Consider the following 13628-nt stretch of genomic DNA (forward strand, 5'->3'; position numbering starts at 1 on the left):
AGGTTAGTTAGGTTTAATTAGTTCTAAGTTCTAGGCGACTGATGACCTCAGAAGTTAAGTCGCATAGTGCTCAGAGCCATTTGAACCATTTTTTTGCAAGCATTCCTTTATCCTTTATAACTTAAAAAGTGTGCATAGTGTGATACTTATTTTGAAATGTAGGTGACATTTAAAGTATTTCAAACTGAAGAAAGACCATCTTGTTCTGGTACATACTTTTAATTTGTCAAATACATTCATTGTATCATATCATATGCGTATTGTTAGAATAAAAGAAATTTCGTGTCATAATACAGAGTATAGTTAAAGCTCCAGTTTAAAAACGCTGTAGAAAGAGAAACACTGCTCAAAATGACGCCAAATTTGAACATCATATTACTGATGCTGGGGGAAATGTCATGAAAAAAATAATAATGAAAATTTTACGCTGTAGAAAGAGAAACACTGCTCAAAATGACGCCAAATTTGAACATCATATTACTGATGCTGGGAGAAATGTCATGAAAAAAATAATAATGAAAATTTTACGCTGTAGAAAGAGAAACACTGCTCAAAATGACGCCAAATTTGAACATCATATTACTGATGCTGGGGAAAAGTCATAAAAAAAATAATAATGAAAATTTTACCAGTAGATAGAGCTGTAAGCGTATTAAAGTAATGGTTGGGCTACAAATGACAGATAAATCCAAAGACGATTGCTATGATCTGAGTTGCACCTTACCACATCCCTACTGTTCAGTGTGCATGACTGCAGGAGTTCGGCGGTCAACGGTTGTGGTATTGTTGGTTATTAGGTAAGCCCATCCGCTACGGCAAGGTCGCACCACATCGGATGGGGAAAATCGGATTTTAACTGTCCTGAGTCAGGAAACCGCATATAAAGCAAAATGATACAGGTTTATAATTATCCTTTTGCCGAGAACCGCATGAAAACAAAATGACATTAGTTTATAATTGTCGTGAGACTGTCGCAAGGCATGTCCAATATGCTGCGCGCTGTTTTCTGTGCACGTGGCACAACAAATCAGAGTGCCTCGGGGTCACGTTCAGAATGCTTTGCGCAATGCGTCCCTTCATTTCACCTACGTTCATAACTGGAGCACTGAACACAACATCTTTCACACAACCCACATCCCCACAGTCAGAAGTTTCCCGGATTAACATAAGGTGATCCGAGCGGCCATGCTGTAGTTAAATGACGGCTGATAACTCTAAAATTTCCGAAATGTCTCTGCGGCAGCCGCTTCATTGGCTGTGGAATGTGCGCAGGAGCGCCGCCGTGTATTAAAATAATCCTACCCACACATTCACGCTGTTGAAGGGTTAGATGACGTTGATGCGCAAAAGACTCTCATAGCATTTACCAGTGGCGTTACAGGCAACAGGACACAAAGGACTCTCCTCGAAAAAATGTGACCCTACGATAAACGATGCAGTCAACACTCTCCAAACAATCAATTTTGCTGGATAAAATGACCGGATTTTCCGTTGCCTATATTCTTCAGTTCTGGGTATTGACAGGTCGTTGAAGATGGAAGTGAGCTTAGTCTATCCACAGAATGTTCCATGGGCATTCATTATCCACTTCCATGCTAGCAGGAAATTACAGAGCGAACGCTAATCATGCTGACAGGTCAGCAGGAAGAACTCCTCAACATGGGTGATTCGTATATATAGCAATGCAGGAAGGTTCGTATGATTTTATGCACCTTGCACGCAGCCATATTCAACGTTCGGGAAATTCCTCGTGCACCGCATGTTAGCACACTTCCACTCGATGGTTCCTGCAATGCTGCGGCCAAATCTTCGACAGGTGTTGGACCAACTAGTTTCTCCCTCAGTCACACTGTACTTCAAAAGAACTTGTCTTTTAGAATTTTCCTGTTATTTTCTCCAGACCCTCAATAGACATCGTCTTTTTTCAGACTCTTGAGTATTCGGAACTTGACAGGGCTTGTGACGCACAGTCACCATTCTTGTTTTACCAGCAGCGTGCGATCCTTCATGGAGACAGTTATATCAGGCGTCTCGAACACAAACTGAGGAGCAACCTTATGCCACGCGACCGTTGTTGCGCATATTCTGACGCTTACAGCGCCGTCTTTAGTTAATTTGATTTCCACGACGTTTTCCCCTACTCCAATAATATGGTGCTCAAACTTGATGTCATTCTGAACAGTGGTCCTCTTCCTAAGCGTTTTGGACGTCGCCTTCCTGTTCTTGCACGTGCAGTGTATGTATTTCTACACCACTCTCAACCGAGGCAGACAGGAAACTTTTTGGACGGGGAAAAGTGGCGAGAAAAGAGAGTAAAACATTGGAGAGTAAGTCCGAAAGTTCATGAAGCGAGAAATGCCAGATGAGCTATCAAGCTGCCTTTACTAGTGAAGGGAGAGCGCGTGGTGAACGCTCGCGCCCTCGTATCCGGGGTGTCGGCCAGCCGGCACCACCAGTCTGCAACAATTAGGCGGCGGCCACCGCTATCTGGCATCGCGCCGGCTCTCCAGCCCACGGTCCTTTGTTCTCGCCCGGGCCGCGGACGGGGGCGCTGGGCGCGAGGTGGCGATAGCTCCGAGCACCGATACCACCGCCCCCGTGAGTACACCGCTCCGGCCGGAACCCGGGCGATATTTATCAAATGGAGCAGAGTAATTATTACTGCAACGGGGACCACACTTGCCCGGCTCTGGGCTGTTTGAAGTACTACGTGGGGAACATACGCGCCAGCTGAGCTTTATCGGGACAATAACGTGGTCGAGTAAATCACCCGAATTGGAGACTGCTGCAGAATCCTTCTTCGACGAATTGCTGATTGTTATCCGTCGGTCTACGACATATAGAAAGTCGGGTTAGTAAGTACTAGTTTTTTTTCAGAGTGGGAGCCATTAATGTATCATTATTTTGATTAATATCGTAATAAGAAGTTACAATATGAAAAAAAATATCTACAGTTATTTCATTTTCCGGTACGTGGGGGAGTGGTACATACAGGGTTATTGAAAAGTAAATTCCGGGTTTCAGAAGACTACCTGCAAAAACTACAAGACACGAAGACAACAGACACACACCAGTGGACACAGCATATCGTCACGTTTGTAACCCACATGGTCAGTATGGGTACTGTTTGCAACGTCGCAGACATCAGTAAATGCGTGCAGTTCATTGAAATGAAATGTCTGCGAAAGCACGACAGCAACTCGTGTTGCTGATTGGGTTGCCTGTCTTCAGGCCCTTAATAATTCGATGCGACAATATGGAGCAGATGTTTGTCGATGTGCTCTGACTGCAGGTGCCATTTGTAATTACACTGCCCAGTCACACTAATGTGACCATCTGTCAAAAGCATGATAACGACCCTTGCAAGTTGGACCGCTGCGAGACGTGCAGAGTGTCAAGGAGGCTCTGGAAGGTACTGACAGAGAGCTGGAGCCGTGCCTACTCCAGTGCTGTGGCCAGCTGCGCTGGGTTTTTCGGTTGAAGATCCATGGCTCGTGGTCCCACAAATTCACGACTAGATTTAAATCCGTCGAGTTTGGTATCGAGGTGAGATTGGTAAGAGGAGATTAGTAAACTCGTCCTGGTGCCCTTCGAACCACGCACGTACGCCGCGAACTGTGTGACACGTTGCAGTGTCCTGCTGGTATTTGTAGCGGTGGACATGGTCTCCAAGGATAGATGCGTACTTGTTTCCATTGTGCTTCCCAGAATGACGAGATAACCCAAGAAATGCCCTGTGGACAACTGTTGTAGGGTATTTACTTTCAGACGTTTCTCGCCGTTCACGTCAACCACCATCTGTCCGATACAGCATTCACCCGAAAAGCCCGACTGTCACCACTTAGCGGACGTTCCGTTATGGTACTGGCGTGCAAATTCCAGCCTTCGTTGGCAACGAGCAGTAGTCAGCATGGGTGCACGAAGAGGCGCCTGCTGCAGGCGACCGTGCAAAGCAACGTTAGCTGAACAGTCATTGAGGAGACACTGCTGATAGCCCTTTGGTTCATTTGAGCGCTAAGCTGCTTATCAGTAGCACGTGTATTCGCCCACACACATTCCACAGCCTTCGTTCAGTCCTGTCATCTGTGGCCCGTGCTGCATTACAGTTGCCTTGGCGCCGCTTTTGGATAGCCGCATTTATCTACGCACAGTATACTTTAACCACGACGGCGTGCAGACAGTTTACAAACTTAAGCATTTTCCGTTTCACCAAAAGCGAGTGATAATCCAGTTTGGACGTCAGGTAAATCACTCAGATTCCAGATTGCGACAGTAAATGCACTGTATTCTGCGTCGCCCAAACGCTCTTTATATACAGTCCACTGGTATTACACATGCCGTGTATGAGTAGTTACTGCACTCTGACAACGAACACAGATGATGGACACATCAGTGTGACTACACTGTGTATAAGAGTAGCGTAAACCATTAGCAAGCTCCCGTTTATAAGTGGGACGTTACTGCATACCACTAACATGCAGTAAAATTTCCAGTGGTTCTCAACGTATCATGCGACACACACGTCTCGATGATAAGTGTGCTGGATTATACCATATCGCCGGCCGGCGTGGCCGTGCGGTCCTAGGCGCTACAGTCTGGAACCGCGAGACCGCTACGGCCGCAGGTTCGAATCCTGCCTCGGGCATGGATGTGTGTGATGTCCTTAGGTTAGTTAGGTTTAAGTAGTTCTAAGTTCTAGCGACTGATGACCTCAGAAGTTGAGTCCCATAGTGATCAGAGCCATTTGAACCATTTTGTACCATATCGTCAGGGTAAAACAACTTGAGCTATATGAAAATCCTTTTTATTGGCCTCAGACTGCTTTGTGGCATTACAACCACATCTTCAGATAATAATCTATATATAAACAGTAATAAGTCCTCAGTCTTAAAATGTAGCAGTAGTAGCGGGTACTCACATATGTCAGCCTACAAAATGCGCAACACTGGGTTTATATGGAAGACGTCAATTTAGAGTACAATTTAGACGTCAATTTAGAGTACAAAATAAACCGCTAAAGAGGCGGTATTTCAAAAACAGAATCTGTCCGAAACGATCCAATGCCCAATTAACTGGTAAGACCTAATGAAGACAATAAAATTCTCTTTGGCAACCAACGAAACCACGTGAATATTACGTAGTTAAATATCAAGTTAAAATATAGGATCAAATAGGAACAGGTCAACTTGCATTGTAATTTGGTGGTATAACTGTCATCTAATTCAGAAGATAAATAGCAGACACCACCGAAAAGTTCAATGTTGGATTTCTACTGTGCAAAAACCAGTACCTGGGAATAATTATCACAGTACTGATGGTAGAAAGGAACAGTAAAAACGATGAACTCACCATTATTCAGTCACTCGATACCATCAGGTGGAGTAAGAAATGAAGTACTTGCGCCATACACAAGAGTGTGCTCGCAGCCACAGCAAAAGATGTGAACACGAAACAGCCCGAAATTCACTGGCTTAAATTCAATGAGAAAGGGTGGTAACTTCTTTACAATTACTAGTATAACAACATGAAAGGGAATAGTGAACAATTTCGGGCCATAATCTTACTGTGCAACAATATTTGGCGTCTGTATTTTGCTTTTACTTACAGTTATCTTCGCAGTGCCTTTCCACAGCTGTGTGGTAATCCTTTATGGAAAAACACAGAACGATGGTAACATACTTTTTAGGAATTTCATAGTGACGTTATACATAAAGTGATTTATTGATTTGCCAAACTAACTTGTAATAATATCACTGTAGGCGAACCAGAATTCCCGTCATTTAGTCTGTGAATATGGCTCCTCCTACAGTTTTAAAACAAAACGACTATTAAGAAACGGAAATAAGAATGTTCTGCTAAATGTTATTGTTTGAGTTTTAAGAAACGTGACTTTGCTAGAGCGAAAGCATTCGTAATTTTTTCTTAATTACAGTATCTGCCATTAATTTTGTGTCAGGTGTCATGTTTACAACTAATCTTTCCAGGCGAGATCTAGACGACGGCTCGGTTTCAGCGCTGAGAAGAGAAATTAGTTAATTTTTCCAGCCTAGTGTCAGTTCTCTATACTTATCGGTCTATTGCTTCGTTCTGCTGGTAATTTCGCCTGCAAAGAACCGTACAGAGAAACACTTCCCTGCTGTTAGTAGCCATTAAGTTTTCACAAGAAACCACACAGTCTCTGACACTTTGCATAAATCGACAGATTTTGCGATAAGTCATATTTCCTACCATTTCAGTTGTTTATAAGTAGATGTAAATGTTAACAATCAGTCCCGACTTTCGTCGTTTATCCTCTCAACGGAAACACTCCTTCAGTCCTATTACAGAATTTATCCTCCTCGACAATTACAATATAGCGTTTTTTTCTCTGATTTGTTGATTTTATAAGTTTTCACCAGAAAATGGAACATGCAAACTTTCCTAGGGATAGTAATTATCGATTGCTGTAAAAACATGAATTGACGAACGAAATATACATATAACACATGGTACAGTCACACAATGTAACGGCTGCCTGTGATCGACGTCAGTGTCCAATAGCCACTCATAGACTGCAGGTGCTAAAACAAGCGGTGGAGGGTACATAAAGCGTGTCGAGAGGACATAGGAAACAGTGCAGTTGTTTCATATGTGAATGTAGGCTTTCCCAGTGTATACTGTTGATGAAATCTTCTCGGGTATCCATCCTGGTAGCTGCGTCGAAAATCCGCGACGTTTCGATGAGTGTCAATCTCATCATCTTCGTCATGCTCATCATCTTAGCCAGAAGATGATGACAATGACACTCGTCGAAACGTCGCGGGTTTTCGACGCAGCTACCAGGATGGAAGCCCGAGAAGACTACAGAAAGAGAGCAAGGAATTCAATGAGCAGATGGACAGTTCATAACGTTATGAGAAAGAAAAAGTAAATGGCAAGAGGGAGTTTTGAATACGAGTCGTCCGGTTTATAGCCCAATACCATGATCGCTTAATGATGACGCTACAGGTACTTAGCTTCTCGCGATATTGCACTTGTTAAGCTTAGACCCTTCATTGTTTTTATTTAGCTTTTTTTCACAGTTCAGTGCACGTTCTTCCTGTTTTCACGCTTGACCTGGGTTCAGTTTTTGATGGGCTTCCCACTCGGCCGTCTTAACACTAAGGGTGCTATGGGGAGTTTCCCTTGTGAGATAGGTATGATCTGGTTGACATCAGTATGTCCCTGTCTTCCTAGAACCTAGAATCCAGGTATCTCCTCATGAGACGATCTAAAATTTAAAGTGGTGTCTGAGAATTGCCAGAAAGGTAGTCAGTCCAATACGGAATAGAACCACGAACGTTTCTATAACTGCAATTAGCCCTCCTGTCCTTTACAGACATGCACCTCTAGCTCCGTTGCGCAATAGACATCACGGCATTTCCTTTGTAATTTATAAGGGCTTTCATGTCACGGAAAAATGATATTCTTTATTCTTATCACCAGGTATTAGTCGTGGTATTTATGTCACGGGAAGAAGGCATAGCCAGCCGCGGTGGTCTCGCGGTTCTAGGCGCGCAGTCCGGAACCGTGCGACTGCTACGGTCGCAGGTTCGAATCCTGCCTCGGGCATGGATGTGTTTGATGTCCTTACGTTAGTTAGGTTTAAGTAGTTCTAAGTTCTAGGGGACTGATGACCACAGCAGTTGAGTCCCATAGTGCTCAGAGCCATTGAACCATTTTTTGAAGGCATACACAAGACTGGGACCTCAGCCTCAGACGACTTTGTTGCAGTGGAACTGAGCTGACTACCAGTCCTCCATCATTAAGAAATGGCTTCTTCGCTACTTCTTCTGTCCTGAATTTAATAATTGAAGGTTATAATCACACTGTATAGATGTGATCACTGATCACTCTCGGTAACTGACGTTCGTATACACTTCTGATTTAGCACACTGCACTCGCATTCTGGAGGACGACGGTTCAGTCCCGTCTCCAGCCATCCTGATTTAGGTTTTCCGTGATTTCCCTAATTCGTTTCAGGCAAATGCCGGGATGGTTCCTTTGAAAGGGCACGGCCGATTTCCTTCCCAATCCTTCCCTAACCCGAGCTTGCGCTGCGTCTCTAATGACCTTGTTGTCGACGGGACGTTAAACACTAACCACCACCACCACACTTCTGCTCTGCTGATGACCGGAGAACGAAACTGATTAGCCAGCCGCTGTAAATAAATATTGATTCGGTACTGTAGACTGTGCGACCACAGATGAGAGTCACTCACTATCTCAGGTTATGAAGAAAGTTAGTAATACAGTGTAGCAGCCTGTACCTATATGCTGTAAGAAATGTGTGACCCGCGCTCCACTTTCTCTGTAGTCTCTCTTATCCAATTGCAACACGCCACGGTGTGATACACAATTCCCCCACTCGCTCTCACACGCACGCACCCATTCTTTGTGTTTCGTCCTCTGAACACTACTTCATATTACTCACAGCGCTCCTGCAGTGCCTTTCCTTTTTACGACTGACGTATCGTCGCTGTCTTAAGAAGCGTGACTGAAATTGGAATACGACTAACACACGCTGCGCAATCGTTTAGCGGAAACTGTGTTATGCTAGCAGATATAGAGCAAAGATAATCCTACCATGTCTACACTTATTGAAAGGATACTACAGATCTGAAGTGCATAAATGTGTGACGGTTTCCGCATCTACAGCATTATTTTTATTTTAGTTATTATTATGATCATAATTTTCTTTCCTCTTCCCATGTTTTTCAAACCAGGTACTGGTTTTCATTAACTTTTTGTACATACCATTCTCACCGAGCTTTGGAACTTTATATACATGGTGCAGTTCATATACAACTATACGACTTATAACCTTTTCCTTCTTCGAAAATGGAAGACGTGACTTTTTCATTATATTCTTAAACGGAGTCATTCACTGCAGGCCCTTGACCTAAGGTCATTGATTAGCAACAGCTGTCGAATCGGTACGCTGTGGTGACGGCTGTGGCACGCAAATCCTTTTATATTTTACTTTTGGCTTCCGTCAATGATCAGTTTATTCTGAAAATTTCGAGCACTTCCAGGCTCCGCCTATCCATTTTTGGTGCGTTTTCAAGTCAGCATACCAAACAAGAGATTTCATTCGAGTCATTCAATTAATTGTCTAATATTGTTAATTAAGAACTCAGATTTTCTCTTTCATCTGCAATTCTGAAATTGTAATTAGACTATTGAAAATATACTCATATTTCTGACACAATTAACTCAGCACAAATAATAACGATCACAGCGTTTCATTCAAAAGTTTCGTTCCTTTTAGAAAGCTAGAACTTAAAATGCATTGCTCCCTTTCCGTGTAAGTATTTACGAAGAAGAAAAGCAACGCTGAATGACACACGTCGTGTGTCCCTTAAAGTCGGAAGGTTTAAGACGGCTAAGAGTAATAACCTACTGATGGTTCTTTACATATTTTTTAATTTGATATTTGTCCGAATCACTGCATCCGTAAGACACAGTCGCTAAATAAATCTACATCTATATCTATACTCTGTAAGACACCTTACGATGTTTTTCGGGGGATACTTCTCATACCGCTATCTATTTTCCCCCTTCCCTCATCGTCCCACATCCCACCACTTACGTATTTCATGGTGCGTGAGAAGGAGGAGTAGCCATTAACTTCTAGACGAGCTCTTCATTCTCTCATTTTCTCATCAGATTCATTTTGAGGTTCGTTTATCATAATAAATTCAGCATTAAGTACAAGAAAATAATGAGTAAAATAAAACAATGTTGACTCTGAAATTCCATTATGAAATTGACGTTGAAGCTAATTATAATGCAAATACTGTATAGGAATTTATTTCGTTTAACAAATCCTAATAATGTGTAAGCACAGGAGAGGGTTTCGACCAGAGCATGTTACTGTTAACTAGACATTCGCTTCGAATGATCTGGGTAAAAGCGAGTCGGAATTGGTGGCACACTCGATTCCTATTATTCCGTCTCGGTTGGTCGCGCTTACACCCTTCGTTATAAGGCATTGTAGTTTTGCAACTCCACCGCACAGAGACTGCGAGCTTCTGACGGCAGCCATTTTGAGATAAATTGCCATGACCAGTAACTGTCTTTTGTAGAATATCGTGTCTGTCTGCAGTAATGTCATTAGTTTTTGTTCTTTTGCAATGACTATTGGAATTCGTGGCTGTTCCTCTGAGAACAAGGATCTTTAATCATTACATTAAAGTTAATGAAATGGAAAAGTGAGTTACGTGTTAGGAGTTCGCATTGTTAGACGCTCTGCATGAAAGAATCATAAGTAGCAATAATGGGTGAAAAGTAAAAATCACTACATATCTATATACAGATAAAATTATATTTACGGTTTATTTTCGTTCACAGCTTGATAACACATCATGTAATCTATTTGTATATCTATGACAGGCTGAGTAGTGAAAATATTTTGTTTGGAGAGGACATTTTATACGAGCTCTTTTGTACGAGGGGCGTTCAATAAGTACTGTAGCACATTCCACACATCCAATACACAATATTATTCCCCACTCTTCTGCCTACAACCCTGTTCTTCACCATAATCTCCGTTCAATGCGATGGCCTTAGACCACCTTACTGGGAGGACCCGAATGCCTGCACGGTACAACTCTGCTGGTCCGCGTCGCAGCCAGCATCTTGCTGCGTCAATAACCTTCCCATCACCGACGCACTGCTTGCCGCGGTATGCATCCTTCATTGAGCCAAACAGATGGAGGTCGGAACGTGCGAGATCCGGGCTGTTGGGTGGACGAGGACGAACAGTCCAGTGTCGTTTTGTGAGCTGCTCTCGAGAGGGCAGACTTGTGCGAGGCATTGCGTTGTCATGGACAGGGAGAAGTTCGTTTGTATTTTTGTGACGATGAACAAGCTGAAATCATTTGTTCAGTTTCCTGCTGGTGGTATAAAACTCAGAGATGATTGTTGCACCATGAGGGAGGAGATTAAAAAGAATAACCTGTTCAGAATCCCAGAAAACCGTCGCCATGACGTTAACGGCTGAAGGGGTTCCTATGAACTTTTTCTTCGGTGGAGGGGTGGTGTGGCACCACTCCATGGACTACCGTTTTGTTTCCAGTTCGAAGTGATGGACCAACCCTGTTTCATCGCCTGCGACGATGTTCGACAGCAAATTGTCATGATCAGCCTCTAACGTGGAAGCAATTGCACCCAGATGGCCCTTCGTTGCTCTTTATGGTGTTCTGTCAGGCGACGAGAAAACCAACGGGCATACCTCTGAGTACCCCGCTCTTGGGCGAGTGTGTCAACACTACCGACAGAGACGTCCAGTTGTGCAGCGAGATGTTTGTTTGTGCTCCTTCGATCACCTCGAGAGAGTGTGTCGCCACGTTAGAATATTACAGGAGTCGCAGCTGTTTATTGCCGGCTGGCACGCAGAAGATTGGGCAGGTTTACGGGACTTCGTTGCGATGATGACAGAAGCCTCATGCAACGAATCACCTTGCTTTAGTTCACTTTCAGGTCTCCGTAGATATTCTGCAAGTGCCTATGAATTCCTGCGATGCTCTGGATTTCCGCCAAAAGAAACTCAATGATAGCCCTCTGCTTGGAATGCATCACAGTTGCTAACGCCATTTTGAGGGCTACGTATAGTACAGCCACATATCGGAACTTGATGAAACTGTAGGGGATGAAGTGGGAATACTTCACTATGTCCCATAACAAATTTCGCATTTTTGCAACCTAAATAGGCTGAAAAAAAGCGTGTTGCATTACTTACTAAACGCCCTCGTATCTTTGTGGTGTAGACCCACAAGTCTTTCCTAACCGATACGCGATCGTAATTCATTAGCATATTAAGTGATACTAGATGTTTTTGAGAATACATGATATCTGTTTACTATCGCTTTTGATCTCTACATGATGCAACCGCTGCAACATCGATAGCGCGATAAAGATATTTACTGAGGACAGATCGCATTGGAGGACAGTTTCTGGAAACATCCTTTCTCGCTAAAAGTTGATCACTAAAATAAGAAAGACTGTTCTCAAAGACGATAAAATTCCTACAAGGCAGTAAACCTAATTTAGGAAGTTTTAGTTCGAGATGAAGACAATGGCATAAGAAAATATAAATCACACAACGACTTCTTCTATACTTTGCGCTTGACTTGAAACGATGAATTAAATATTGATATTGCCGGAGTCAATGTTGATGAACTCTCCACTCTCTTCGTCGTAAACTAAAATAAGGATTTCTCTCGCTCTCCCCACCCTAACTGCCAGAACTTCTCCGAAATCTACAACTTTCTTCGTTCAGTAACTACAAAAATTCCACATTTCGTCTCTAAGCGGTCGAAGGCGACTTGAGCTGTAAATTTAAAAGTTAGTACGTACCTTAAGTAACTATTTTGGTATCTGAATATGTCCCTTGTATCTTGATTAATTACAACTTAGCACATCTAAGAAATAATAATCACTCTTTATAGGACAAAACGCCTTTATCCTCTTTTCCTCTATTAGACTTTACTTGCATCCTTATTGCGGCCCATGATACCTGGACAAATGTCATCTATCAATCAACGCTTTTCCGCACCGCTGTAGAAGAATATTACCTAGTTGGAACTATCTGACACCTGTAAACAGTAAGCGCAATAGGGCTCGACTCGAGCTGGTTGCGATTCGCAGGCAATGCTATTGACTTTTCATCACTGCTTACGTCGTCATACGAATGGCTCAGCTGTTAACAGCGGAAAATATGCCTCGGTTTTCTTGTTCTCATGCAAACGCCCTACCTTTTCCTGTTGCAGTGGCTAAGTACGGCTCCTGCTGGCACGTGGCTTCCGCCAACATCGTCAGCAGCTACCGCGCCTTCTCCAAGGAGAAGATGGCGGTCACGATCGGCGCCTACATAGGCCTCGAGCACGTCAACGTCACCCTCACCGGTAAGTTTCACTCGAGCTTCTACAAGCACCTACTCCTGTCACCTCCGCGTAGTGCTTCTGTTTCATTAGCGTGTACAAGCGGCTTCTAACTCAGGGCTCTGTAGCGTAGGAGTGTTTGTATTAAGTTGCTTGAAGAAATGCGCCAAACAGAAAAAAGTATGGTAGCTGAATTTCTTCAAGACATTAAACTGTTACCGGCACGGCAATAAATCTTTGTTCACAGGTAAAAATAAACTCATTTTTCGTCGGAATTCTTGTAGGTCAATGTACGATTCTCGAAGGTCTGGCAGACATTCATCTGCCATAAACTATCAATAGAGGAGGTACAATGGTTAAATAGGACTCGCGGACGGGAGAATGGCGGACTCATTTCACATATTAATTCATCTAATTGGTTCAGACGACTTACTTTATATTTCCTAGTTATAGCTTTACCCTTTTCTACATAAATAACAGGAATATTCCCTTTTTGCATCCAGAAAAACACTAGCCATCTCTTTCAGGAGTTGAGTAGGATTTCACTGTTCTTGGTGCTAGGCCATCTATTTGATTTTAGTACTTCCGTTGTTCTGCCTTTTCTGGTTAGAAATCGTGGAGCAAAACTCGTTCGTGAATCACCGCACATAATCAGGAGAATTTCTTTGAAACCCTTCTTATCGTTATTATTTAAGTAAGACTTAAGTAATATTTCTTTTATCTTTT

General features: G+C 43.0%; 1 protein-coding gene across 1 annotated transcript in view; it reads left to right on the top strand.

The window, feature by feature from the left end:
* LOC126356042 (dual oxidase maturation factor 2-like) overlaps positions 1-13628 on the top strand; it is a 995426-nt gene that overhangs the window by 653014 nt on the left and 328784 nt on the right. The window contains exon 4 of the mRNA XM_050006722.1: positions 12792-12926. Coding sequence (XP_049862679.1) covers positions 12792-12926 — 135 coding nt within the window. The remainder of the gene's footprint in view (positions 1-12791; positions 12927-13628) is intronic.

The sequence above is a fragment of the Schistocerca gregaria genome, chromosome 3 (assembly GCF_023897955.1).
Source record: "Schistocerca gregaria isolate iqSchGreg1 chromosome 3, iqSchGreg1.2, whole genome shotgun sequence".
In the NCBI taxonomy this organism is placed as follows: domain Eukaryota; kingdom Metazoa; phylum Arthropoda; class Insecta; order Orthoptera; family Acrididae; genus Schistocerca; species Schistocerca gregaria.